This window comes from Pseudoliparis swirei, chromosome 18 (genome assembly GCF_029220125.1).
Source record: "Pseudoliparis swirei isolate HS2019 ecotype Mariana Trench chromosome 18, NWPU_hadal_v1, whole genome shotgun sequence".
Classification (NCBI taxonomy): Eukaryota; Metazoa; Chordata; class Actinopteri; order Perciformes; family Liparidae; genus Pseudoliparis; species Pseudoliparis swirei.
The window spans coordinates 26,750,141-26,778,120 of record NC_079405.1 but is presented as its reverse complement, the minus strand read 5'-3'; the positions used below and the strand labels follow the sequence as shown (position 1 = coordinate 26,778,120).

The 27,980-nt window shown below is 42.9% G+C and overlaps 1 protein-coding gene and 1 non-coding gene across 2 annotated transcripts; one reads left to right on the top strand and one right to left on the bottom strand.

The window, feature by feature from the left end:
- Positions 1 to 5,606: 5,606 nt before the first annotated feature.
- Positions 5,607 to 26,979, top strand: LOC130208665 (protein kinase C delta type-like). The gene is made up of 17 exons (XM_056437922.1): positions 5,607 to 5,732; positions 16,547 to 16,674; positions 16,873 to 17,145; positions 19,285 to 19,453; positions 21,008 to 21,039; positions 21,156 to 21,241; positions 21,808 to 21,937; positions 22,041 to 22,141; positions 22,264 to 22,348; positions 22,543 to 22,667; positions 23,947 to 24,120; positions 24,290 to 24,381; positions 24,500 to 24,562; positions 24,705 to 24,843; positions 25,467 to 25,655; positions 25,755 to 25,883; positions 26,012 to 26,979. Exons 2-17 carry the CDS (start codon positions 16,566 to 16,568, stop codon positions 26,168 to 26,170), a joined length of 2,055 nt encoding a protein of 684 aa, XP_056293897.1. The 5' UTR covers positions 5,607 to 5,732; positions 16,547 to 16,565; the 3' UTR covers positions 26,171 to 26,979.
- On the bottom strand, positions 17,511 to 17,582 carry trnae-cuc (transfer RNA glutamic acid (anticodon CUC)). The gene has a single exon. It is a non-coding gene; the product is annotated as a tRNA-Glu (tRNA).
- Positions 26,980 to 27,980: the final 1,001 nt, after the last annotated feature.

Sequence of the window (27,980 nt, the reverse complement as noted above, 5' to 3'; positions counted from 1 at the left end):
CTTCACGTGCTTCCTGATCCTGAAGCGGTTTCTTTATTATATGTTACAAAAGTGGACACAATAACAGGAACGCCAGTACAATGATGCCCCATTTCGGTACAGCGCCCCCATAAATCCACTTTTTAAAGTGCAGTGTTCCTATTTTTTTGGACGAGAAAAGGGAGTATTCTTTATTATCTATTTTTTTCAACCCCTTACTTCTATATTGTATGAAAATAACAACACAAATGAGGAACAAAAACACTGCGCACGCGCTCCAAAGAGGCGTCAGACACGTGTCACATCCGCTGTAATTATGAGCCTCGCGAAAGCAGTAATTACGTGAAGGTTTTTATTTCTTTGTGCAGGTGGTTGTGTGAGTGATGCATTCTGGGCTGACGCCGAAATAAGTACACGCTGTACCTGTTTGCGTCCATTGTTTGTTACATTTGGCTCACAGCTGTAGTGCAATGCCTCCTTTGTCCAGCAGAGGGCAGCAGTGCTTCGTGTCATTTGCTCTTGCGTGACACTGTTTTCTTCTATTACTGTAATACAAAATCAAACTACCTTGTAGGTAAATATTTAACATTTATTCCAACACTGACATAATAAGGAGATATTATTCATACAATTCAGTATATTAATATATATAATAATATAATATATTAATATATAGAATATATTAATATGATATATAATATGACATATAAATCAAATCTAATGTAAATATACAATATACATATCATAAATATATTATAATAAAATATAAATATCGTATAATATAAATCACACATATATATTTATATATAAAATATAAAATATTATAGAAGATCTTTATATATTAAGATGCCCCTATGAACTTTCTTAGGGTTAAAGTCTACCTGTTTTTATCCACCTCAAACATCTCTACGTCTCTCTTAGACAGATGCAGTTGAAATTTTACATTTATGTTCATGAAAACAATTGCATGCGGAAATAAAACAGAGGTTTTGCAGGAAAACGTGTGGGATTTTCTTTTGGAGGTAGTTGTCAGCGATGTTCTGAGGTTCAGAGGTCAGCAACTATATTTCAGAGGTCATTGATGCCCCGATTTAAGACAATACGTGGTGTATTCGTCAATCCATTTCTACGTCACACTGGAACAGAATTCAACGAGATTGTATCCCATTTATTTACACTACTACTGATTGTACTCTGATTTTAGGTCATATCAAGGTGACATATTGGTGTTGCCCAGAGGGATAACACATCATCACGGGTAACGGTTGCCATGCTGCCGATTTAATTCGGCCAAATATAAAACACACATTTCATCCACTTCCACGAAACACCAAAAATGAGCCATTCTTCTCTCCAGGCTTTCATTTCCCAGCTCTATAGTCAGATTGATATTGAGCAATCCCAGATAAGTGACTTCGTCACATGGCAAGCTGCGACCAAGAAAGCAGCGCTCGCATTAATATTTAAGATGAAAGAAACGGCTCAAAACATTTGAGCCTGTTTCTTTTTTTTTCGACATCTGCAATATTAACAACCGTGCAGGCCCGATGGGAGAGCTCACCAAAGGAAGAGGATGTGGCTTTAATTCATTGGGCCGTATTGTGAACAAGTTAAAGCTGCTATTTGATTTGCTCATTAATATTTTGATAAGGAAGGACGGATATGCAGCATGTGAGTGTTTGCATGAGATTACCGGATACTGAGGTCAAAACCGATAAAGATCATTTCCAATTGGATGAGTGAAGATGGAGTGACTGCATACAGAAAGTAGGCAGGACAGAAAAAAGGAAGATTGGGGTTGCTCTTTAAGATCACAGGCATCAAACACAAGGCCCGCGGGCCGAATCTGGCCCGCCACATCATTGTGTGTGTGGCCCCTGACGGCTTAAAAGACGCACGATCACCTTTACTTCAAGAAATGTGAGAAAAATATCCCGTGCTTTTATTTTGAAGGTTTCAAATGTAATTGATTTATGTTAGAATATTAGAGAGATTTTCTTATGTCCAATATTTCTACACTCAAATAAACAATAATCAAATGCAAAGAGAGTTATTTCACAATACGTTAGAGTATAGTTTATACATTTATATGTTTCAGTGATGTGGCCCCCGGTGAACACGAGTTTGACACCCCTGCTCCAGATAAACGATCCCACGAGTGTCGGTGACCCAAAACTCACACGGAGTACCAAAAAGAAGTGAGAAAAGCGTAGAAAGTTGTTCATTTCCTTCAAACACCTTGCTCCACTTCTCCCCTTGAGCGTGAGTCACACGGTCCCTCACTCAGGCAATCACGAAAAAAAGCTTCCCCACATGGTAGCCATGGTAACCAGAGATGCCCAGAGCGATTATCCCGCTCGTATGAATCGATGGCTTTCTATTCCAGTAATCTCGGCAGAATGTGAAACAAAAAAGCACCTCTTCAAAATATAAAAGGGGACAATTTTCTCCATGGACACACAAGATGTTGCTTTTCATGAACTACTTTAATGTGCATGTCACAACAAAAAGATGATTATACAAAATATAGGAAAAGCAAAGAGGGTGTGAGATTGAACTCCCGATACGACAGCGACACTGTGTGACGGTCCAGCCGCCCACATGACAACAACAAAAGGCATGTTGCGCAACTTTCCATATGCTGTAATCTCACATGTTTTTTTTCCAATGGAATACTTTACACATGAGCAAAACTTTGAGGTGAGGTATTTTCCTTTTGCCGTTTGATCTCTGTTCTGATATAACGCTCTCACTCACCAGAGAACGGATGCCGAACACACAGTGAGACAACATGAGAACAAGTGTGTGAACGACAACAATGAGAAGCTGAGCGCACTAATGGACGCCGCAGACACATTTGAACATTTCAAATCAGAGACTACACACAAACACTTGGAGATCCTCTTTTTTATCACCACTCAAGAAGGAAAGTCACTTTGAAAGCATCTATAAAAAAAGAAGAAGAGAGTATGAGGTTACACTGCGTTTGGAGAGCCAAGCCAGACAAAGATGTTACAAGAGAGCCGATAAACAGGCATCAGCCTTAAAAAAACACACAAACAAACGGATCATTGGAAAGAGGAGGGGACTGGGGAAGGCGAGGAACTGAAAACAGCTGATGTTGAGAGAGAAGGAGACGTGAATGAGGACATATGGAGAAAGGCCCTGTTGGTCTGTGGTGCATGTGTCTCTTGACGAAAGGACTACTTCTCTCCTTTTATTCATTTTTTAAAACATGGACCATGTAGTCTCACACGGTTCTGTTGGATCTGGTTCTTACATCGACATTACATAACCCACATAGACTCTACAGCAAAAAGGGAATCAGGCTTTTGTTTTTCTTCCTTTTTTCAAAGGGAACTAACTCAAGCTGGAATTCTTAGAGCAGACAACGAGGCCACGGTTTAAACTTTAACCCTTTATAGGGCACTCATCGAAATACTTTACATTACAGTGCTATTGGAGGACATAACAATACTGTCTTACTGTGACATAAAAAAATATATATTGTTTTTAGGTAGAACATCTCTTAAACTGAAAAGCATATGTTTCACCAAGATGCAACCCATATATATAAGTTTAAAACTAAGCTAAAGATACCCTGTGAATAGAACTCTTTGAATAAATTTTTTACTAGAGATCTGTTTGTTGGACCGAATTTATGATTGACTGACAACGTTGGTGAAGTGTTGCAGGGTTTGATTTGTTTTTGCTTCCTTGTTTATAATTATTTTCCTTTTTTAACATTTTTATTTTTGTGTTTCCTTATGGCCCTTATTGGTTCATTTTTACTTTATTTTTAGGTTTTATTATTATTATGCATTCTTATTTTTGAAGGTTGTATTTCTGTAAAAATACCTAAATAAAATACCAAGTATAAAAAAAAGAAAAAGAAAATCAACATCAACGAAGTGACCATATTTGGTTCCTCACACTTCATTTCTGTCACATGTCACATTATGCATCCTACATTTATAAAAGTGATGTTTTTTTTATTTACTTACATTGAGGATAACGTCTCACTTCTCTTATTTAATGAAGTTCCTGTTGAACCAGAACGCAAAAAACTACAAGTGTAAAGCCAGAGGTTTATATGATGGGCGTGGCGGACAGGGGTCACAGGTCAAGTGTCTGCCACAGGTTTATTGGGTGGAATTTTTTATTTATTTACAACTATACTGCTGCAGCATAAGGTCACCGGTCAAGATAATGACGGTGACGTACAAGGAATGGAAAAAAAAGTCACGCTTGGACTTGTTAGATACTGGAAACCCGGCTGACATTGGAAATCCTCTTGAATTAGTGGTGATGTAATAGACTATTCTCTTTCTCACAACCACACATTGTAGTTTTTAGTGATCTTTAAATGACTAAATCTTAATATATATGCTTCATTGAAAATGTTGGCTCAGAAGGCAAAGCTCTCGGAGTGATGGGAGGCTATTATTGTCGTAAAATCTATTCTCCTTCATTTGAGCTGTTGCTCAATGCTGGTGGTGGTGACGACGTGATGAGTAACTACTTTTATAATCTCGGCCACCTATTTCTGTCCCTCGGTGTTTTTACCTTTATGGAGCTATAAATAGTTATTTAGGAGTTGTGATGACTGTCTAAATGTGTCAGCCCATTCTCTCTTATAGCCACACAGTTTTGGGTGGGTGGAGGCGGGTGACTCAGCCCCACGAGGACCTCTGCGCTCCGCCCCGTGTGGAGGTGATGTGGGCGGGGCCAATATGGAACCCACGGCTGAGAAAGAGAGAGAACACACACACACACACACACACACACACACACACACACACACACACACACACACACACACACACACACACACACACACACACACACACACACACACACACACACACACACACACACACACACACACACACACACACACACACTTGTGTCCCAAGAAAAACAACTGTACTTTCTTTCAATGTAGTTAATTCTGTCATATTATTGTTATTATCCATATGAAATGTATTTGTTGTGTTGCTGTGTCTTGATGCTTTGGCAATATTGTTGTTGCAACATTCATGCCAATGAAGCCTATTGAATTGAGAGAGAGAGAGAGAGAGAGAGAGAGAGAGGGAGACCAGTTATGAGCAGACATATTGCATTGATTTCCTGGTTTGCTGGTTCTTCTAAAAAAAAAGTTTGAGAGGGTTTTACTTGAGGGGGAAATGTGTTGAAGGAACATAAACACTCAATGTGCAACTGCAGCGCGTCACATCCACTTCATGTGGTTGTGTTGCCTCAATGCCAAGTTCAAGGGTCCTAAAGGGAAACGGAATCTTGGAAAGATAAAAATGTGTATTTAAAAGTTCAGAGCATTTTAACACCAATATTTCGTTCCATTTGTATGAATGCATAACTCGTGAAATCCCACCAACTTGCGTAAAAATAACAGGCGCGCACATACGGTGTTCACCTGTGTGTGTTGTGGCCGTGCGCATCCGCGTGTTTGCGAATTCACCTGGCTGACGTCACAACAAGTGAACTGCTCTCGAGCGCGCGCTGTCTGGAGAGAGAGCCGCAGTAGGGAGTCACTCACAGAGAGAGAGAGCGAGAGGGAGAGAGAGAGAGGGAGGGGAGAGAGAGAGAGCTTTAAGTAACAGCTCAAGCAGAGACTTGAACACTTCCTTAACCACCATTGAAGATTTGTTGAAGTCGGTCCACCGGGAGAACCGACCGTGGTTCTCCACAAAAAACAACAACTAAGCAGACACTTCGCGGGCTCAGCGGAAGAGGTAAGTCACGCACAGTTTGCTCGAGGAGAAGTTTAACTACTTTGTGGTTGAGGGTGGTGGAACAAAAAAACCAGAGTCGGGACGACGGGCACTTTAGTTTGTTTGCGCGTCAGGAGTCGTTGACGCGGGCGCGCTTTCGTGCGGAAGTTTCGGTTTTGGGCGTCACGAGTGGAAGTAGAAACGCGGCTGTCAGTCGGGAATGAGAGGAGTTGGAGTCGGAAGAATGTCCCTCTCTCTCCCGCCGTGTTTCCGTGCTCGCGGGTCGGGTCAGGTCAGTGGGACACTTAACGCCGGGGAATGCGGCGGCGGCGGCTTGTTCGCGTCCAATTCGTCTCGCGAGGTGTTGCGTCAGGAAGTCCTCTTCTGGGATGAAGCGCGAGCTAACTTCTTGTAGGAAAAAAAATAAAAAAATTGAGTTGAAAACGGTTCAAGATGTTCACCACCAAAGCAATGAACACATAGCAAATAATATACATAAATAATAATACATAAAAATGTAAAAAAGTCGTTATCCCCCTTGTATTATATATAACAGGGGACAATCTCTCTCTCTCTCTCTAAATTCAATTAAATTGACATGAATGTTGCAACAACAATATTGCCAAAGCATCAAGACACAGCAACACAACAAATACAATTCATATGGATAATAATATGACATAAATAACTACATTGAAAGAGAGTGCAGTTGTGTCTCTTGGGACACAATGACGTGTGTGTGTGTGTGTGTGTGTGTTTTCTCTCTGAGAAACTACTGACATCGAGTCCACAGCTCAAGATTCATTGGAAACGCATTGTGGTTTCACTCGGCTCGGTGTGTTCTTAATTAAACTGGAGCTGGTTTGCCTTGTTGTGTAAGAAGTCCGACATCTTTGGACTCAGGTGCAGCAACTATAGAAACCTCCATCACGTAACAGCCTCGCCATCTTTCATCAGAACGTCGACCGGGGCCCAGATGTAAAACCCAAAGAGGGCGACTATTTGTGACAACGGAAAGAAGTCCCCGCGAGTGAGCGGGACGACTAAACAAGTCTCTGTTTGAACGCCACCCTGCATTCTTGTGTAGGGGGTGTAATCGACTCATCCTTCTGAATCCACAGCAGCTCTCCAGACACTCTAAACCCATTATCCCATTTGGAAATATCTCTTCCGTCGCTTGCGAAAAAAACGACAACAAAAAACTTGTCACAAACTCCAACACAAGTCCGCCTCTGTGGCAAGACTGTGTGTGTGTGTGTGTGTGTGTGTGTCCTGTTTCTGCATCTTCTGGAGGCGATGGAGCCGTGTGATGCGTGCGTAACACTATCTGCCTGCAGTTACCGATGTGTCAATATTTGCTCGAGGCTTCGTGAGCCGCTTGGAGGACATCTGCTCGGGCAAAAGGAGCTGCGCTTGCAGCGCCGATCACTCGATAGTACGAGGCGCGTATTTAAAAAATAAAATAAAAAAAACATGCCGGGAAAATGGAGACTATGTTTAGTTTTGTGTGGGAATATTCGATCATTTATTTTATGACAGGAAGGCAGAGTCGAGGAAGCTCCGATAGGTACGGCAAATAAAGACACCCTCCACTCGTCACCTATAGAGCTGGGGTGTTTACACAATTAAATAATGTACGTATTGTTTTCAAGTTTGCATGTGAATACTCAACAAAGTGGTGTTTATTTCAAACTCCAGTCTCATTTGGGCAATAGCGGGACTGTAAACGGTTTAGTTTTATGTGCCATATTAAATCTAATAGGGGCAATAGCTGTGCTGCAGCGCTCTAGTTACAATAAACAATGCGTGATTCTTTTTAAAAGAGCACCTGTGCATCGCTACACGGGCAGACGCTCGTAACTGCACAGCAGTGTGGCATGCATTTGGTAAATCAGCACTGGGAGATGATATTTTGGCTCATTACTTGTCCTTGGCCTCTTGTCACTGTACCTCTGTCTCACACACACACACACACACACACACACACTCTGCATTATGCCAGGCTGCTCGGCTCTCCTTGCTCAGATGCTATTTTGTCTGTCTCAAGGCTTTGGGAACTGTGAGCGAGGCAGAAATGGACACCGCTCTTAATGCATATGGGCACACACACACACACACACACACACACACTAGCACACGCACGCACATACACACACGCACACAGAGTAGCAGCTGGATTCATTCCATGCTGGTAGAGCAGGTTTATGTGCCAAGGAGCTCAGTGATGGGAAAGGGAACAACAGAAAAGGTGACCCAGAAGTTTGCGTTCTTATGCACCGTCAGTCTGAACCGGTTATTACGAACGACGTGTGTGTGTGTGTGTGCCAAGTCAAATTATATTCTGGTATCACAACAGCTATTAATCTGACTCTAACCTTGAACCAGCAATGTCAGCTGTGGTCTCAATCTGCTTTTAAGTGTAGGCAGTGGGCAAGAGAGGCTTGTTTAGCCTGCAGGTTTTGGGGTCTCCACAGAAAACATCTGGTGTGTGTGTGTGTGTGTGTGTGTGTGTGTGTGTGTGTGTGTGTGTGTGTGTGTGTGTGTGTGTGTGTGTGTGTGTGTGTGTGTGTGTGTGTGTGTGTGTGTGTGTGTGTGTGTGTGTGTGTGTGTGTGTGTGTGTGTGTGTGTGTGTGTGTGTGGCAGGTGGGTTGTTAGACATTAACCTCGGTCGGTGAAAGAAAGAACGGCTTTGATTCTTTTAAGCCGGCCTCCGCTGAAATTCATTAAAGGCTGCTTTGTTCGAGGTTATTAGTGAGCGTGCGCGCACACGCCCGTGTGCCGTTTGAGGCGCCGTTAATGCCGTAATAATAATAATACATGCCACCGCGGCTCAGCGAAAAAACACTGGCGGATTAAAGCAAGTTTTGTGAGAATTACGTTGCTTTGTTTGAATTCCTCGGAAATGAGAATGAATTAATAAAAAAACACATCCAGGTGCACGAGAAGTCTCTCACACGAGAAACTTCATCTCGTGTTACGACCTCCAAGCGAGAACACTCGCTCAACCAGTACATGGCGGGATGTTTTCTAGTATTCCACGTCCACAATCATCATAAAGAGCACTTCCATAACGCAGGATATGTTCAGTCACACTACTCTAAGTCTTAGTCACACACCGGGTTATTAGGTGTCAGGTGTGTGTGTATCTATGTACATTTGTGTGTGTTTGTGTATCTCTATGTGTGTGTGTGTGTATCTCTGTACATTTGTGTGTGTGTGTGTTTGTGTATCTCTGTACATTTGTGTATGTGTGTGTGTTTGTGTATCTCCGTGTGTGTGTGTGTGTGTATCTCTGTACATTTGTGTGTGTGTGTGTATCTCTGTACATTTGTGTGTGTTTGTGTATCTCCGTGTGTGTGTGTGTATCTCTACATTTGTGTATGTGTGTGTTTGTGTATCTCCATGTGTGTGTGTGTGTATCTCTGTACATTTGTGTATGTGTGTGTTTGTGTATCTCCATGTGTGTGTGTGTATCTCTGTACATTTGTGTCGGTTTGTGTATCTCCATGTGTGTGTGTGTGTATCTCTGTACATTTGTGTGTGTGTTTGTGTATCTCCATGTGTGTGTATCTCTGTACATTTGTGTGTGTGTGTCTGTACATTTGTGTGTGTGTGTATCTCTACATTTGTGTGTGTGTTTGTGTATCTCCGTGTGTGTGTGTATCTCTGTACATTTGTGTATGTGTGTGTATCTCTGTACATTTGTGTATGTGTGTGTATCTGTGTACATTCGTGAATGTGTGTGTTTGTGTATCTCCATGTGTGTATCTCTGTACATTTGTGTATGTGTGTGTGTGTGTGTATCTCTGTACATTTGTGTAAGTGTGTGTTTGTGTATCTATGTGTGTGTGTTGTGTGTGTTTGTGTGTGTGTATCTCTGTACATGTGTGTGTGGGTGTGGGTGGCCCGGCTGATTCTGGCTTGTTCAGGTACATTAAATACCACGTGGAGCATGTTTGTTCGACTCTAATTCGCCGGGCTGTTCTGGCTCTCTTTCTTTCTCTCACCCTTTCTTTCTCTCGTCGTAACATCGCGGAGGATAAGGAAACCGAAATGTGCAAATGTTTTGAAGGGTGCGTCTTCTTTCTTTCATATTTCCTGATCTTGATCACCGCGTATGTTCCAGTATACACTCCGGGAATGTGTCAAACACTTCCTGGTTGTCCTACTTTTCTTACATATTATATTTTTTTTGTGGCATCCTGTCAGTCAGGCCAGCTTTTTTCACCGCTCATGTCTTTTTACAACTCTCTCTCACGGCTCCGTTGCCCCCTTTCTGAGTAGACAAACACCGGCTAACGTAACACCGGCTAACGTAACATAACACAGGCTAACGTATCTGTAATTGAAAACATGTGACGATAATGAGGCAGTCAAGTCTTTGGGTATTTAGAAAAGCGCTATAGAAGTCCGAATTATAATAATAATATTATTAGGGCTGTCAGCGTTAACGCGTTAATCTATGCGATTAATTTGGCCGCGTTAACGCACTAAAATATTTTAACGCAATTAACGCAACTTTGTTTACTTCCGGTGTTCGTTGAAGTTTTTTCACTCCTGAGTGTCAAACCGCGGCAGTACGGTTTAACACTGTTTCCGTTTTTAAAACAATTATTTCTCTGCGAAAATAAGGAGCAGAAATCAGTTTAAACTCGTGGATGAATCAGTCGGGTTTCCTCCTGCTCCTCCTTCCTCCCGTCTCCCCCTCTGATACACAGAGGAACGGAGGGGCGACGTGTCGGGTGACGCGGCGCCGAAAGAACTCGTCACACGAAACCTTCACCGTGATTTGTCAATCCGTTTGTCTGTCAACATTTTGCGAAAAAAACAACCAATGAACACTCAGTAAATCACAAAGGACCTCCCACCTCACAGGTGAGGCTCTGTCAGTCAGAGAACCAGAGAACACGGCACGAGGACAACTGAGCCTCCTTGAATAGAGCTGAGATTGTTCTGGAATGTTTGATGTATAACACGTGGGTATGTGTCATATGCAAACGCCTTTAAAAGGTGAATTTACATTTTTTTGTAAAATGTATAAAATGAGCCCAGCCTCCAGAGGGTTAACGTGACATATGTGAATGTCAGTCAGTTACCAAGGCCACTGGTTCTGCTGTTCAGTGTTAAAGATGACAGGACCAATGGGGTCTCAAATATACTTCTTTTTTTTTTACTAATCTGGATGTTTCACTGAAGAAACAATTTATCATCCATGATATTAAATACCTCGCTGGCACTTTATATGTAGGAGCCTCTTTGAAAACACAGCTCTGTGTGAAGTGTTGTCTTTAAAAAGAAGAAAGAAAAAAAACTTTTAATCGCAATTAATGAATTTCAAAATGTGCGATTAATTAGTTAATTTTTTTAAATCGATTGACAGCCCTAATTATTATTATTATTAAGTCAATTATATGTCGATGAGCTGACTCAAAGGAGCCTGTTTATAATATGCCGACGGTTTCTCAACACTTCTCATCCAATTGAGTTTAGTCATCTCTACACGATACCAGAACCCTGAAACCGAAGCGGCCGAATGATACCCAAGCCATTTTTTTCATTAAGACCTATGCTTTTTCCCTATGCCATCTTCAGCGACGTCTTCCACGAAAAAGGCCGATCGGTATCGAGTCCGCAGAATTTCAACCGAAGTATTAAAAGGTTAAATCTACTTTTTTTTTTTAACGAGACAATAGAAAAAGGCGTCATCGATAATGGCCTCGTTCTCTTTAGGTGAGACGGTTTCCGAGTCCCGTTGTTGTGCTAGGTGTTGTTATTATCACACCTGTGCGTTTCCTCCGATGTCAAGTGGAAATGTCTGATGTGGAAAAGATATGTCTCCATGTTTAGGTTGTGGTGCCTTTTTGTCCTGAATGTCTTCTAGAAGAAAAGCATATCACTGCTGCCTTTTGGTACTTCTATATATATATATATAGATATACAGTCTAAAAGTACTGAGCGTGTTTTATACCTTCACATCACGTGAACAGTGTATAGGAACTAGAGCCCTTTCAATATCCAGAGATATACTGTAATCAAACAAGTTATCATGAACTCCATTTAAATCATCGGGTTTAATATTTACGTTTTGCCGGCAAGGGAATCGAGGTCCGGCGTCTAACTTCACCGTGAAGAGCGTCCGCCCCACTGTCTGCGCCTAAAGAGACGGTCAACTTTTTATACACGTCTTACGATCGAGGGTCTGTATAGTCAAGAATGGGCTCCAGGTTCTACACTCTTCCTCAAATATATGTAAACAAACCTCCCTTATAATTGTGTCGCAAAGGGGTTTAAACATTCACGCTCTTTTTTTTTTTTAGACAGAATCCCTTTCAGCTCAAAAAATGCAATTTCAGTGTTGGGATTAATACTGTATATCAGTAATCTAATCACATCTTTCTTTGATTTTGAGGATTTTCTAATCAACTCCGCTGGGAGAAGAATTCAAGGTGACGAAGGAAGGAGGGAACTGTTGTTGTTGCCCGTCTGTAGTCAATCCTTCAAATGAAATGTTGACGTTCAATAAATATTTCCCGACCTGTTAGACCTGCTGGACAACCACTTACACTGAATGACATTCCAAGTAACTCTGCACATACCGAACCACTGACTTGTTTGTTGAACTTCCGCGAACAAGACTTCGATGATTGCAGACACTCACGCATCTCGCGATGTCATGGAATAACGCTATCACTTTTTTTTATGAGCGACTTTCTCAAATCTCCGCCGTCCAGTTCATCGCGCGATTTACTGTTCGAGGAATCCGTTTCTTGACCAGGGTTCGTACGGTCATGGAAAACCTGGAAAAGTCATGGAATTTTGAAATGGTCATTTCCAGGCCTGGAAAAGTCATGGAAAAAACTTAAATCATACAAGTTTTGGAAAAGTCATGAAAATTTGTAATACTCACATGTTCATTTACGCCGAGTTTGAAATAATTAATATATTTTTTAAAGAAAGACGCTCAAAATATAAGCCGGCGTACGCTCTCAATACGTAAAATGTTCTACATTTTTCATGTTTGTACCGAGATTTCAGTTTGGTCATGGAAATTTGGTTTAAAGTCCTGGAAATGCATTGGTCAAAATGTGTAAGAACCCTGCTTGAAGTTGTCGTTATTAAATGCCGATTCCTGACATATATTGCATATGGTTATAGTTCACATAGCGTCCTCAGAGCTGATAAAACGGGTCGGCATGTTGGAGTTACTTCCATTTTTGTTCTGTTTTCTGCATACTTCTTCCAGTCAGTGTGTAATTCATGCATTATTTTGAGAGTTGACACATAAACTTAAAATACTTCACAGGCCTTCCAGTCGAGGATGAAAGCCTGAGGGTAGCGAAAGCTCCTTGTGAGCAATATGCATCTCATTGGTAGTCGACTGCTCTGTGGCTGTATTTCCTGAAGCCCAATCTGGTCTGATTTCTCCTCATGGCCACTGGCCTCAGTTTTTTTTTTTCCTCTCTTTTTCTCTTTTGCTCAACCCACCCCTTCCTCCTGCGATTGCATGTGCTCATTTTTTCCACTCTCTCTCTGGAGAAACACGGCTCTCTTTTCTTTGTAGCAATGGCTGTGTATGTGTGGGCCTACATAAGAGACTGTGTGTCTGTGTGTGTGTGTGTAAAGTATAGAGGAAGTGGACTCTAAAAATGTATAATAAAGCTCCATAACTAAGATTAATATTATTGATGTCTCGAGTGTCCGTCCGTCTGTCTGGGAGCATGCGTGGGCCGTATTATGAGAGCTCCAGTAGTCTCTCGACCCCTCCCGACCCCACTCAGAAACAGTCGCTTGTTTAGTAAAGGTCACTCAAAGACTACACACCAACTACGATACGTGTCATCCTCCTGAAAATCCACAATATCCCTGAAAAATGTAATTCTAGCGAGGAGACGTACAGATGTTTTATTCGTCGGTGCAGTTTGACAGCTGCAGAGATCCTGCTTGTTTTTTCCTTTTTAATCGTCTATCTTGACCCCACTTAAAACCTGGGAAGGGATTTGTGGTTTTGGACCAGTACAGAGTGGAATACACGGTGGCTCTGTGGCAACACAAAGCTCCTTGGTTTGAATGAGCTGCTGCAGTAATGGGACTCTGTCGGTTCCCTCCATTTGAAAGAAAATCACGTAATTTCTCTTCGCTGTAAGCAGCAGTTACTGGAAAAAAGTTACAATCGGTCACTAACAAACATATAAGTTCTATAAGTTTCCTGGCTCCTGAGTAACCTCTGGCGTTTGGAGCAGTTAGAGGGCGCTAAGAGGCTTAACTCCAAAGCAAGGGGTGATGGATATCGACACGTCCAGTGTTAGTCATTCACTTCTCCATTCAGATTTTTCTCGCTCGTCTGGAAAATCAAGCCAGCAGCGATCACACGTCTGTTGGTGCCCAAATGTCTCCCGCACACACACACACACACACACACACACACACACCACATACCCTGAAGGCATTTGATCTTGTATGCTCAGCTGCAGACGATGAACCTACAGGCTCACCTGAGATCTGTTCTGTGCCGTCTCGAGAGAAAAATTGAGAAATTAGAGACGAAGTTTCCACTTTTTCAAAAAAAATCTCTCTGCTCAGAAAGACCATCCTTCAGAAGCTTTCTTTTCTCTATCTCTTTTTTTTTTTTGTTACTCTGTCCCTCTGCTCAAAATAGCATTGAGTCTGTCATCGTGTGTGAACATGAACACAAACTAAGCTCATCCTTATTTGCTAAAAGAAAACATAGGATGAGGAGGGAGGGGGGGGGGGGGGGCTGCAGTACATTCCTTTTCCAGGAGTTCATGAGAGAGAAGGACACGCTTCTGTGCATTTAGCTTTTCTTTTTTTTTAAACTACTGCACAGAAATGCCCTTTTCACAGAGAAGCTAAACACCACTGTGCGGTTAAAAGCGCCAGGCTGTTTTCCCGAAATCACAGGCGCGCCGTGTCGCCGTGTTGTTATTAAAGCGAGATTATGTCGATGGCGCAAGAGACCGACGTCGCAGGAGACCGAGTGGAGGAATTTCTAAAAAGCCCACAAAAGGTGCAGTGTGAAGGAATCGCGTGATGTGAAACGATCTTGATGACGGGTACGCCGTCGCCACGACGACGACCCACACTTTGAGAACGTACGTTAAAATGAGATGCGAGGCATCATAACGAAGCCTCGCATTTCATTTGACTTCACATCGCACGTTACTTTGCACTCGTATTTTCTCTGTTCTCCAACCACCAGCAGTGTTTTTGTCGTGCTTCTCCTTTGCCGGCAGGTTAGGAATGGTTACGGTAGGACTTTCAAAACACACAAGGACCCACTAAGAGGAAGTGTTCAAAACGCATGGAAACCAGTGAGCAAATCTGTCAGTGGAGCAATGAAGGAACCGGGTGGACACTTTTGCAAGCTGTGGTTTTTTGTTTTAGTTTTGTGCTTTTTAAATGAGGTTTGAAACTTTACGGCAGGCGTGTCAAACTCATGTTCACCGTGGGCCAAATCGGCATCATGGCCGCCCTCTTAACCCTTGTGTTGCCTTAGGGTCATTTTGACCCGAATCAATATTACACCCTCCCCCCGCCTTAGGATTAATTTGACCCCATTCAATGTTTAATGTCGGTGTTCTTTCGGTAGTCAACAAACAAACATAAAGTGCCTCACACTTAAACTTGGAAAACAATATTAATTCTAATAATTTTCTGGAGGTTTTAATTGCTGGCGTCAAATTGAACCCAAAGGGTAAAATATGTTAGTAAATATAAAGGTAACAGGAGGGTGTAATATTGATTCGGGTCAAAATGACCCTAAGGCAACACAAGGGTTAAAGGGCCGGAAACACTTTATAAACTCCTCGAATTTGTTGTAAAATAACCCTCTTTGCACTTGATTATTGTTTATTTGAGTGTAGACATATTGTACATAAGAAAATGTCTCTAATATTACAACATACATCCATTTAATCTTAAACCTTCAAAATAAAAGCACGGGATATTGTTCTTCAATTTCTTTCAGAAAAGGTGATCACGTGTTTTTAAAGCCGCCAGGGGCCACGTAAAACGATGCGGCGGGCCTTGTGTTTGACACCTGTGCTCTAGGGGAATGAATACATTTTAGTACAGCTCATGCATGAGAAGACCTCGTCTGAGGTGAATACCTTTTTAAAAGGGAGTTGAATTAGGTTGTTTTTCTTTGAGCATTATAGATCTAATCCAGCATTTCTGGCCCGATGCTCGTCTAGATTGATTCAGAGCTAAATCGACACAATCCCACAATCAATGTGAAAACTGCCAAGTAGCAAAGACACTTTACTGCTTATCTTTTGACCCTTTTGTTTGTCTTTTCTTGAGCTGGAAACCCCAAACTGTGATTTTGTTTTTCGTTTTATATATTGTCTGTCACTGTTTTATGTTGTATTGTATGGAACTTTGTGTGACGTGCTACTGCCTTGGCCAGGACACTCTTGTAAAGGAGATTTTTAATCTCAATGAGGCATTTCCTGGTTAAATAAATATAAAATAAAAACTGTGCTCATGGGAGCAGGGCACATGAATGAGTTTGTTTATGCTTCCCTCATTTAATGGCAGGTAGTTTCCAAAGTTATGTCTCAAGTTGAAACTTCCTCTGTGGTTTCACATCTGAGGACACTGCTGGCCACAGGGGTTCTTCCTTCTTGTTTTAAGTGCAGAACCCAAGCGATGCCGGTAATGAAAATGAATACGCGTGGCAAGATATTGCCCAATATCGCAAATCGGCCTCAAGGGGCTTTACAAAATGTGCATATGCCACCCTCTATTCTCTAGCTAAATTGTGTGTGCGTGTGTGTGTTCTAACTATGGGTTATTATTTTTTCTTTTTCTTGAAGGCTTCGGTGAGAAGTCACGATGGCACCCTTCCTGCGTATCACCTTCAACGATTATGACGTGGGCGTCCTGCCTCCTCTGGCTGAACCTCCCATCTGCGCCATCAAGATGAAGGAGTCCGTCAACACAGGTATGTAAACACACACACACACACACACACAAACACACACGGTTATGTTTTTACCGAGATAGAGGACCCGACGTCCCAAGTTCAATTGCTTCACCGGCCGCCATCTCCCGGGCTCGCAAATCCACAAGCAACCTCTCGACCGGCTCCAGACACTCTGAGCTGGGACATTTTGTTCCTAACGATGATCGTTTTTCACAGAGCGAGGAAAGACCTTGGTCCAGAGGAAGCCCACTATGTACCCGGCCTGGAAAGCCACGTTTGATGCTCACATCTACGAGGGCCGAGTCATCGAAGTGGTCCTGATGCAGAGCGCCGAGGAGCCGCTGGCCAAGGCCACGGTCGGCGTGTCGGTGCTGGCGGAGCGCTGTAAGAATTCCAAGACCAGCGGCAAGGCCGAGTTCTGGTTGGACCTGCTTCCTTCAGGGAAGGTCCAGATGGCGGTGCAGTTCTTCTTGGAGGACAGTGATGCAGGTAAAAACCACTGCGTTAAATATTTAGTAGAATTCAAACATTAGTATGACGTCTGTTAAAACTCTTTAACTCTCTGTTCAAAAAATATTCCGGGATATTTAATTCAGAGTTTAACATCCAATCTGCTTCATCGGGATCATGCGGGCGTAGTTCGGATTAAATCAACAGCGGCTCTCCAATTTACACGAGCAACTCCACAACCGTCATCACATTTAGATTCAAATGTCGCTAAATCCTGTTTGTAAATATGTTGCATCAGAGAATCAACTTTTTGTTGAAACAGGGCCAAAAACAATCGTGTGGTGTTCAGGGACCTCTGTGACTCATGATGAAGTTTCTAAATAACCAAAAGCATCAAAAGTGAGTTCCCTGACCGGGAATCGAACCCGGGCCGCGGCAGTGAGAGCGCCGAATCCTAACCACTAGACCACCAGGGACTGTCGGCTCTACAGCTGAATATAGTAGACTGCCCACGGCTGTCAGAAAAGATCTGCTGCCGTCGCTCTTTTTTGTTTTGCTCCGCCTCCCCCCTCCCACCACCATCATCATGTCGATCCACAGAAAAAACACTCTCCTCCAGTGTCTATACGTGCCCTCTGCTGGCGCAGATGATGCCCTACGTAGTGTTTATATTCCTTCCCACACACAACCACAGTTCCACAGCATGTTTTAGTCATCGTGGACCTCTCTGGAAAGGGGCGGAGTCTTCATGCTCTGGAGCCAACTGCATCCCTCAGAATGCCACGGGGTGAACCTGACGTGTGTCAAGTGGAGCTCGTCAGCTGACTACAGGTGTGGCCATATCGCAGGCCTCCAAGGTCAGATGGGCAATTAGCCTCGGGACTGTCAGGGCTTTTAATATGTTGCAAGCAAACTGAACACAGCGTATGCGTGTGGAACAAGAAGGGTAACTACCCGTTTGTCAGTTGAAATGTCTCGACAAGGACGGCGTGTCGTATATCAGGCCGATTGCTAGTTTAGATATCGGTGGGCTATCCTTTCAGGAATGGGGAGAGGGGAGGTGGGGCATTAAATGATATCTATTTTTGGCCCCTTCATGATATTTAATAGCACTTCAAATGATCCCTCATTGGCAGCTTCGCTTCACATTGTGTCCTTTCTGAAAAAACAACAACTCTTCCAGTTTCACTTCAGCTGTAAGAAGCAGAAGTTGGGCGGAGCGGCAGCGTCGCGTTAGCTCACCACCCCCAGACGGGACCCCCCCCCCCCTCATCTCCACCACAGTCTCTGCCATCTGCCAACATGGGAATGGGAGTAAAGATTTACAAACCGGCTCCGTTCAGGGGGAGTTTCTGCGTGGGAGGCGCTGTGTGTGTGTGTGTGTGTGAAAGAGCTCCACACTCCACCAGCTCCCCTCCTACACACTCCGCAGGTTTCCTGAAAAGCAAGCCTGGAGTATTTTTAGGCATGTGTGAACGGCTTCCCCCCCCCTCTCTCCCCCCCCCCCTCCCAAACCGCCTCGGCTCAGCTCCCTGATGCGCTGTCCAAACCTGAACATCTGTCATTGGAGTGGCAGAGAGAGGAAAAGCAGTTTATCTTGCTCTCCTCGTCACTCTTCCCACTTCTCCTCGTCTATCTATTATCTCTTTTAAGGCTACTCCTTTATTTTTTATTTTTATTGTCCCTCTATCTCTTCCCTCCCTCCATCCCTTTATTCCCCCCCCCCGAAACTCTTTCTGAGTTCTCGGCCGTCTTTGTTTACCTCTCTGATGCCTCCTTTGCTGTGGTGTCTGGGTGACCTTTGACCCCGTTGACTCGAGCCAGTCGAAGCCGCTCTATACAAGATGCCTTTTTTTTCTTCCTGTGTTTACCTTGCATTTAGCAGCGGTACCGGAGGCCCCCTTCTACAGCCAGGGGGCATGTTTCACTAAATAAACCCTCGGCTGTCAGAGCTGATAACTAATTTATGACGATACACACTGTGACGCCATTCAAGGCAATGTCAATAAAGCTCATCGGCTAGATTGTAAAAGATTTGGGTGGTTAAATAATTGACACGACTCCCAACTCGCTGCGCCGTTTATCTTCAGACTCTTTATCTGCACTTTAAAAGGCGTTTGAGAAACATAGAAATGCAAAATGCAGTAGTTTTGATGTTTTATATCCCCCCCTTCTCAGTGATGTGTCAGCCATCCATGAAGGTGTCTTGTGAGGAGGGACTCACGACCCTCAACAGGAGGAGAGGAGCCTTCAAGCAGCCCAAAATACACATCATCAAGAACCACGAGTTCACCGCCACCTTCTTCGGCCAACCCACCTTCTGCTCCGTGTGCAGAGAGTTCGTCTGGTGAGTTGCCCGACGTCATTATTGTGATCTCACTATACTTCTTTTGCTTTTGTTGTTGTATATCTGCTGCATTCCAGGCAGGGGAGGATATTCACATATTTTAGGGGCCAGTTTTTCCCCCCACTGGCTGAAATCCAGGAGCATTTAAAAATAAATTTGAGGGCACTATTTGAAACTTGTGAAATAACATTTAACCTTTGTTCAAAAATAATACATTTACTTATTAAGGCTTACAGTATATGTGCAATTGTCATAACAATAGCAATACTAAGACTATTAGGCAATAATAAGGCTATTAGGCAGTAGTCTAGTGTTTTCTTAGATTTTATTTTTTTTACAGAAAACATAAATCAAACAATCATATTCAATTGTATTCTTATTTCTTTGTGGTTATTTATTGTTATTACATTTTTTAAAATTACAATTATAGCTTATTTCTTTCTTTTTTTATAATTCAAAATTAGATTGATTTTTTGTGTTCCTACTTGGTACAGGCAATACAGATAGAACACACACAAATTAAATTAGCATAATTATTAAAGTTAATTATGGGGGTATTTTTTTGCCCCACTGCTCGTGATATCAGGGGCAAAATTATATTTCTTCGGGGCAGTTTCGCCCTTTGCCCTCGTGTATTTCCGACGCCGATTCCAGGAAGAGACTATGGTAGTAACTTCCAACGCTGCTATCCAAATGCAGACGTCTTTCCCGCCTCTGTGTTTTTTCCCCGCATTAATATTACCGAGATGCCAGTGGCACAGCTTTGATAATTCCAGGCCGCTGAAGCCGTCCCCTACTGTATGTTCTCTACGTGCCAAAACGAGACAAAAGCATCAGATGTCCAATAAGAGAAGCCTGAAGCCTCGCACCGATGCTTCTCAAAAGACCAATTAGTGGCGGTTCTAGTTTCCCTCCATGGAGCAGTGTGGGGTTTTTAGTAATGGTGGAAACAGCACCAGGACTGCTGTTGAGGGAATGAGTCGGCGTCTTGGGAAATCCCACAAAGCTGTCACGTTATCTTCCGAGCATGTCTGCAGCGGGAACCAAGCTCCTGCTACGACGACTACGATGTCCCACGATATCCGGCAGGAAGAAATCTGATGTTTTACTTCAGTTTTCTGCATGTGTGTGTGTGTGTGTGTTATCATCTGAGCATTCTGATATAAACATAAGTTTCAATCTCATGATCGGACATGTGAAAGATATCTTCCTGTTATGCTGTTGACAAATTCATTTGTTTGAGTGGTTGAGTGCGCCAACTCCTCGTAATGAGTGTCTCATGCTTTTTTCTTTGTGCACTTGCATAATGCTTTGGGGGAGAGTTTCTATAGAGACTGCAGATGTAGTTTGGTAGCTTGGTAGTTTGCCAATTATCTGCACGCTAGCTACAGTACAGTACATCACTGTCATAACCACAAGCATACTATTAAATAAATCTTGGTGGATTGCTTTTGATGTCAGCGGCCATATTTCTCTTAGTAATGGTCGAGGAAAATCTTTTTTCTTGCTTCATCTACAAAGATTCAATTATATTCCTTTTTCCTCCCCATACAGGGGGCTCAACAAGCAAGGCTACAAGTGCAGACGTGAGTGTTTTCACTGAATGCCCTGTGCATTTTTAATCACATTTCATCCTTTTTTTGAGGTATTCTTCACACTTAACAACATATGTATTCATCATTTTATTTTATTTTTCCCCCAGAATGCAACGCGGCAATCCACAAGAGATGCATCGATAAAATCATCGGCAGGTGCACCGGCACGGCAGCCAACAGTCGGGACACCTTGGTGAGCAGAGTCAATGTTCTCCAACATCAACGCAAAGCCTCTCCTCGATCTATCAATCAATCAGACTTTGATTTCAGACTCAAGGTCCAGGTAGTACAAAACAATAAATAGAATAAAATACGTACAAAATCACAAGTAAAATACATAGAACTATGAATGCTTTATGAATAGACAGCTGTGCCAATATCTCCACAGCTGGTAGCGCGTTGAACTAAACTTTATGTTTGATTAAACTAAGATGAGTCATCAGCCCGGCAGATACATTGATACATACGAATTCTTAAAAACATCTTGTAAAGTATGAACTCCTGCAGCCACAAACATTTCACTGGCACGCCTCCATCTCGGTCTCTTCAATAATATCCGCAAATATTAAAGCAAAAGTGCCAACTAAACACGGATTCAAACAAAGTTTACAAACAACATCGGTGTGTAGATTCAATACGAATTTCATTCATCTCAAAAGCAACAAAAAAACATGCTAAACATATTCCCGCATGCGTCTATACCGTGTTACCGTATGACCAGCTTCCTGCGTGTTTCAATGGATCTCTGCGTGCTTGTAGTTCCAGAAGGAGCGCTTCAAGATCGACATGCCGCATCGCTTCAAGCAACATAACTACAAGAGCCCCACTTTCTGTGACCACTGTGGCAGTCTGCTCTGGGGCCTCTACAAGCAGGGCCTCAAATGTGAAGGTAAAGTGTCTTTTTAAAAATGATACATCTGTCCCGTCCCCCCTGCTTCCTCTCATTGCATCTCCGCCTGACCGATCCACTTTTCATTCACACCTCCGAGCAGAATGTGGCATGAACGTACACGCTAACTGTCAGAAGAAAGTGGCCAACCTGTGCGGCATCAACCAGAAGCTACTGGCAGAGGTTCTGTCTCAAATCAGCCAGGTTTGTGTATTTTAAGTTTACGTGGACTTTTCTGTTCATTTTATGCCAAAATAATATTTTTTTTAAAGTATAAATTACCAAGAATATTCTAGCAATCTTTTTTTTTTTTTTTTCATTTCTAGAAATCTATCAGGAAGTCTGATGATTCCAGTACAGAAGACATCGGGATCTATCAGGACTGCAACAGTGCAACAGTGGACTCTGGTGGTAAGAGGGCTTCAGTGTAGCGCACGCACGGGTTGTTTTGTTTAAATCAAGTTTGGTCGTCAAAGATCAAACGGGAATAGGAATGTCGGGGGTTGTCTTTTTTAAAAAAACATATCCTCTTGTCTGAGTTTGCATGCGTCTTTGCATTCAGGTTTGCATACGTATTGACTCTGTGTGCAAATGTGCATTTATAGGAGACGGCAAGGCGCGCGAGGGCTTGAGCCCGGGCGGCCCGGACACACCTACAGTTCCCCGGGTACGCCTCAACGTGAACCACCTGGTGTTCCACAAGGTGCTGGGAAAAGGCAGCTTCGGCAAGGTAGGCCCCCCGGGGTGCCCGTCTACAAATGCTCTCCGGAATTAATTTAACATGAAAATGATCGTGTGAACATGAAACTGGAAGACACTTTAAACATTGTACAGACACGTTACGCCAATGGTGTCTACGCATAGGGGCGACTGTAGGTCAGTTCTTAGCGAGTATGTCTTTCAATCGGGGGGTTGGCGGTTCAATCCCCGCTCTGGTCAATGTGTCCTTGAGCAAGACATTTAACCCTGAATTGCTCCCTGTGTCTACGGTGTATCGATGTAACATGTAAAGCACAGCTGTCAAACACACGGCCCGTCACATCGTTTTCTGTGGCCCCTGACGGCTTAAAAGACACACGGTCCCCTTTTCTTAAAGAAATTGAAAAATATCCTGTGCTTTTATTTTGAAGGTTTCAAATTAAATGGATGTATGTTATAATATGAGAGACATGTTCTTATGTTACAATAATTGTACACTCAAATAAACAATAATGAAATGCAAAGAGAGTTATTTAACAATATGTTTGAGTAGTTTATACAGTTACACCGGCCCTTTAAGAGGCGGCCATGATGCTGATGTGGCCCACGGTGAAAATTAGTTTGACACCCCTGATGTAAAATGTCTATGAGCAACTTAAAAAGCACGATATAAATTAAATTAATTATCATTATAACTAAATATAGTACAAGACGCATTCATCCTGAAATTGTCTCCATGTGAATGTTTGTAGAAGTCTCCTATCTTCCAAATATGGCCATGAAATTGGCGGTCATAATCGATATATTCATGTCCCCATTAAGATGTGTGAAATGAAGACGGGCACACATTTCAAGACGAGATTCTAATCATGGTATCTTAGCAATCATACATCTTCCTTCTACCATATTTGATATCATTTTCTTTTTCTGCTCTCATTTTAGAGTTAATTAATTAATGACCAGCTCGACTGTAGTGTAGTTTTTTTACATTTTTCTTATGGACGAGGTCTACCTGCTCCCTGTTTCACCGCTTCCCTCACACCCACGTGAAAGGTTTCAGATGAGAACAGAGCGTTATGTATCAATCACTACAGATGCAAGGCATCATTTGACAAAGACGTACACCCAACATGAAGGTTGACCTATTGGAGAGAACACAGGAGCAGGTGATGGAAGGTGCATCTGAGTCCCTGGCAGTGAGCTCAAACATCCAGTAGAAATAACCCTCTTCGTTTTTTGGATGTTTGTCCTCCATGAAACGCGCTCATGAAGTGCTCACTCCGAGTGGCTTTGACCCCCCCCCCCCCCAGGTGCTGCTGGCGGAGCTGAAGGGGAAGGACCAGTACTTTGCCGTGAAGGTCCTGAAGAAGGACGTCGTTCTCATGGACGACGACGTGGAGTGCACCATGGTGGAGAAGAGGGTCCTGGCCCTCGCCTGGGAGAACCCCTTCCTCACGCACCTCTACTGCACCTTCCAGTCTAAAGTAAGCACCCCTCCATCCGCTGGTGAAACCCACGCTCTCTCAATCGGGAATCAATACGGGCGGCGGCATCAGAACTCCCCCTTGTCTGAATCCATTCTCTCTCTCTCTCTCTCCCACACACACACACACACACACACACACACTGACCATATTGTGTTTGTTTGCACAGGAGCACCTCTTCTTCGTAATGGAGTACCTGAATGGAGGCGACTTGATGTTCCACATCCAAGACAAAGGGCGCTTCGATCTCAACAGAACCACGTAAGAGCACGTGGGACGCCGTTTAATAAAGAAGCCGCGAGGACCTGGAACTGGAACCGGCTCCTGGACACGGCGGCGCCGTGACTAATGGTTGTTTTGCGCGTTTGAACCTTTTTAGATTCTACTGTGCCGAGATAATAGTGGGACTGCAGTTCCTCCACTCTAAAGGAATCATCTACAGGTAAAGACCCCGCCGCCGTCTCTATGTTCACTAAATCTCTCTTTTTCTGATCCTTTCTGACCACAGTGCTCCAATCAGAGGACACTGCGCTGCAAGACGGCTGTACGTTGTAAATGCATCTCTTCCTGTTGTCTCTCCTCAGAGATCTGAAGCTGGACAATGTGATGCTGGACAAAGACGGACACATCAAGATAACCGACTTTGGCATGTGCAGAGAGAGCGTGTTCGGAGACGTCAAAGCCACCACGTTCTGTGGAACGCCGGACTACATCGCACCGGAGGTTAGAGGAGGTCACGTGTGTGTGTGTGTGTGTGTGTGTGTATATGTATGTATATATGTGTGTGTATATATATATATTTATGTGCATATATATACATGCATATATATATGTATGTATATATGTGTATGTATATATGCGTATGTATGTATATATAAATATAGATATATATAATTATTTATGTGTGTTTATATATTTGATATGTATATATATATATGTATGTATATATAGAATATATATATAATTATTTATGTGTTTATATATTTGATGTGTATATATATATATATTTATGTATGTATGTATATATAGAATATATATTTATTTATGTTTGTGTATATATTTGATATTTATATATATATATATTTATGTGTGTATGTATATACATTTATCTATTGATTATTCTAATTAATTGTTTTACCAATTTTTTTGACCATCACCTTGCAATGCATTCCTTCACTCAGTCTATAGCCCTCCAAGACGTCAAGATGGCAGGTTTTTACACCTGCTCTTGTGTTCATTGGCCACGCGATATTGGTGGAAAACATCCGAGTGCTCCCGTCTCGACCCGTGTGTCCTCATTCTCGTCACTAGCGTCTAAATCTTTGTGAAACTGTCTCTCCTCTCAGATCCTCCTCGGACAGAAGTACACCTTCTCTGTGGACTGGTGGTCCTTCGGCGTGCTGGTGTACGAGATGCTCATCGGCCAGTCGCCCTTCCAAGGCGACGACGAGGACGAGCTGTTTGAGTCCATCAGGTCGGACACCCCCCACTACCCTCGCTGGATCACCAAGGAGGCCAAGAGCCTCATTGAACAGGTACCCAACAGGACACACGTGTGATACAGCGTTTACATTACTCACCTTGATTGATTTCCTCATCGACGCCCGTCTCCTCTCTCTCCTTCGTCTTTCCAGTTGTTCGAGCGAGATCCCAGTCGCCGGCTGGGAGTGGTGGGCGACGTCCGTGCCCATCCCTTCTTCAAAACCATCAACTGGCCAGTGCTGGAGAAGAGAGAAATGGAGCCTCCCTTTAAGCCCAAAGTGGTACGAGTCTACGAGCGTTTTTATTTTCCTTATTAAACTATAGAGGGACCTGAAATGTGATTGGATGAATCCAGAATGCTGATTTGCCTCAGTAAGCATTCACCTAAACTGAAATCCCTGACCCACAGAAATCCGCCAGCGACTGCAGCAACTTTGACCGGGAGTTCCTGAGCGAGAAGCCGCGGCTCTCCCACGCGGACAAGAACCTCATCGATTCCATGGACCCGGCGGCGTTCGCCGGCTTTTCCTTCATCAACCCCAAAATGGAGAGCATGATCAGCAAATGAAGAGGAAACACATGTGCTCCGTTTGGGAACGCGGTCTTCGCCCCTGGATTTGGGTTCGAGTTGAACCCGGATGGATAACGGGAACATGGAAAAGATTTTGGGACTTGACTGTGACTTCTATCGTTCCTCCATCAGAGGACGAGAGAGATCAACTGTATAGGTGTATAAAAGAATATAACGCTCCAGGAAATTAAGGGAGGTTCTTATGATGAATGCTGGGGGGGGAGTCAATGATGCATTCTGTCTTTCCTTACTCTTCTGTCATTTCGCCTCGTGATGACACCTCGGATATCAGCAGATCATCGACCGTACTGTAATTATAATTCGCAGGATCTAAATCCCTCTGAATTGAAGTTCCTCCATCGCCTTCTGTCTCGAGGAATGTGGGCGGTGCTCTAAGCACATCCCAGAGTCTCGCATTAACCTGAAAAGCATTAATCTGGTTTCAGTTTTTGTCTCGTGTTTTAAAAGCTCTCGCTGAAAGTCCAACTGAAGCGGCGTGCAAACAATCGCTCTGCACTCAATATTGATTTTTCTGGGCTGCCGTCACTTATTGGACAGCAGTGTTATGGTACTTAACCTGTATCTGTGCTGAAGGATGTGTGATTTTGTGTGGGAGGTATGGGCATTGGGTCTTTTTTAAAATGTGTTATGTTACTTTAAATGTAGGGATTTTTAACATGAAAATAATAATGCTGTATATGGAAAATTTATGTGTACATTCCAATGAGCTGCCTGTGAGTTATGGGTGTCCTTTTTTACTTATCTTTTACATCTGATTATGAATAAATACGTTGTAAACTCTTAAATCCCTGTGAGCCAGTGTCACTTGATTACATTTTGTATTTAATTTACATGTGTGAATATACATATCGTACTGCTTCATAACAGAAACTAGAACGGGCACTCGGTAGAGCGCATACATACCTTCGCATATCACAAGATTGGGCATTGAATTATGAACATTTTGGCATTAGTTGCATGCCAATTGGATAGAAATTGACCGTGCTATGGTAAATAGAAGATTTTGACCTTTTCATGACCTTGACCTTTGACCCGATTGATCCCAAAATCTAATCAAATGGTCCCCGGATAATAACCAATCATCCCACCAAATTTAATGCGATTCGGTTTAATACTTTTTGTGTTATGCGAGTAACACGCATACAAATAAATAAATACACGGCGATCAAAACATAACCTTCCGCATTTTCAATGCGAAGGTAATTATTTTTTAAAGAAATGCCAGTGCTATTCACTTATGTTGCATTTCTTTGGAAGGGTACCACGTGGGATTTTGGTCACTATACCTAAAAAGAGAAAGAGCCGAGTCTGGCTCTTTACTGACATCTAGCGGTCAGGTGCCGTAACTGCACCCCCTTCGTGTGGACGAAAGGCGGGGAGACATTCCTGCAGTGCGCACGGCTTTATGACCTGTCCTCGTCCTCTGTCCACCAGCAGGAACCCGCTGCCCACTGCAGGGTGTGGACAAGTCAACAAATAACTAACACGAGTCGAATAATAGCGACCTGCGCTGTACAATAAACCAAGTTGTTGAGACGTTCATGCAAACGGCATCGTAGACCAATGCAGCATTGAAGTTGTGACGCTTTAAAAACTGAAAATGACCTCCTCACACATTTAAAAACTCGAAATAATAAAAGCAACAAATACGTATTTTTTTTATCTCTGTTTAATTACTTAACCTATAATTTCCTTTATAATAGTTGCCTTGAGGCTTTTGTTTGAAAGCTTGTATTGAGAGCATCGCTGCAGTTAAACAAAGATGGATTTAAGAGTAAATCCCCCC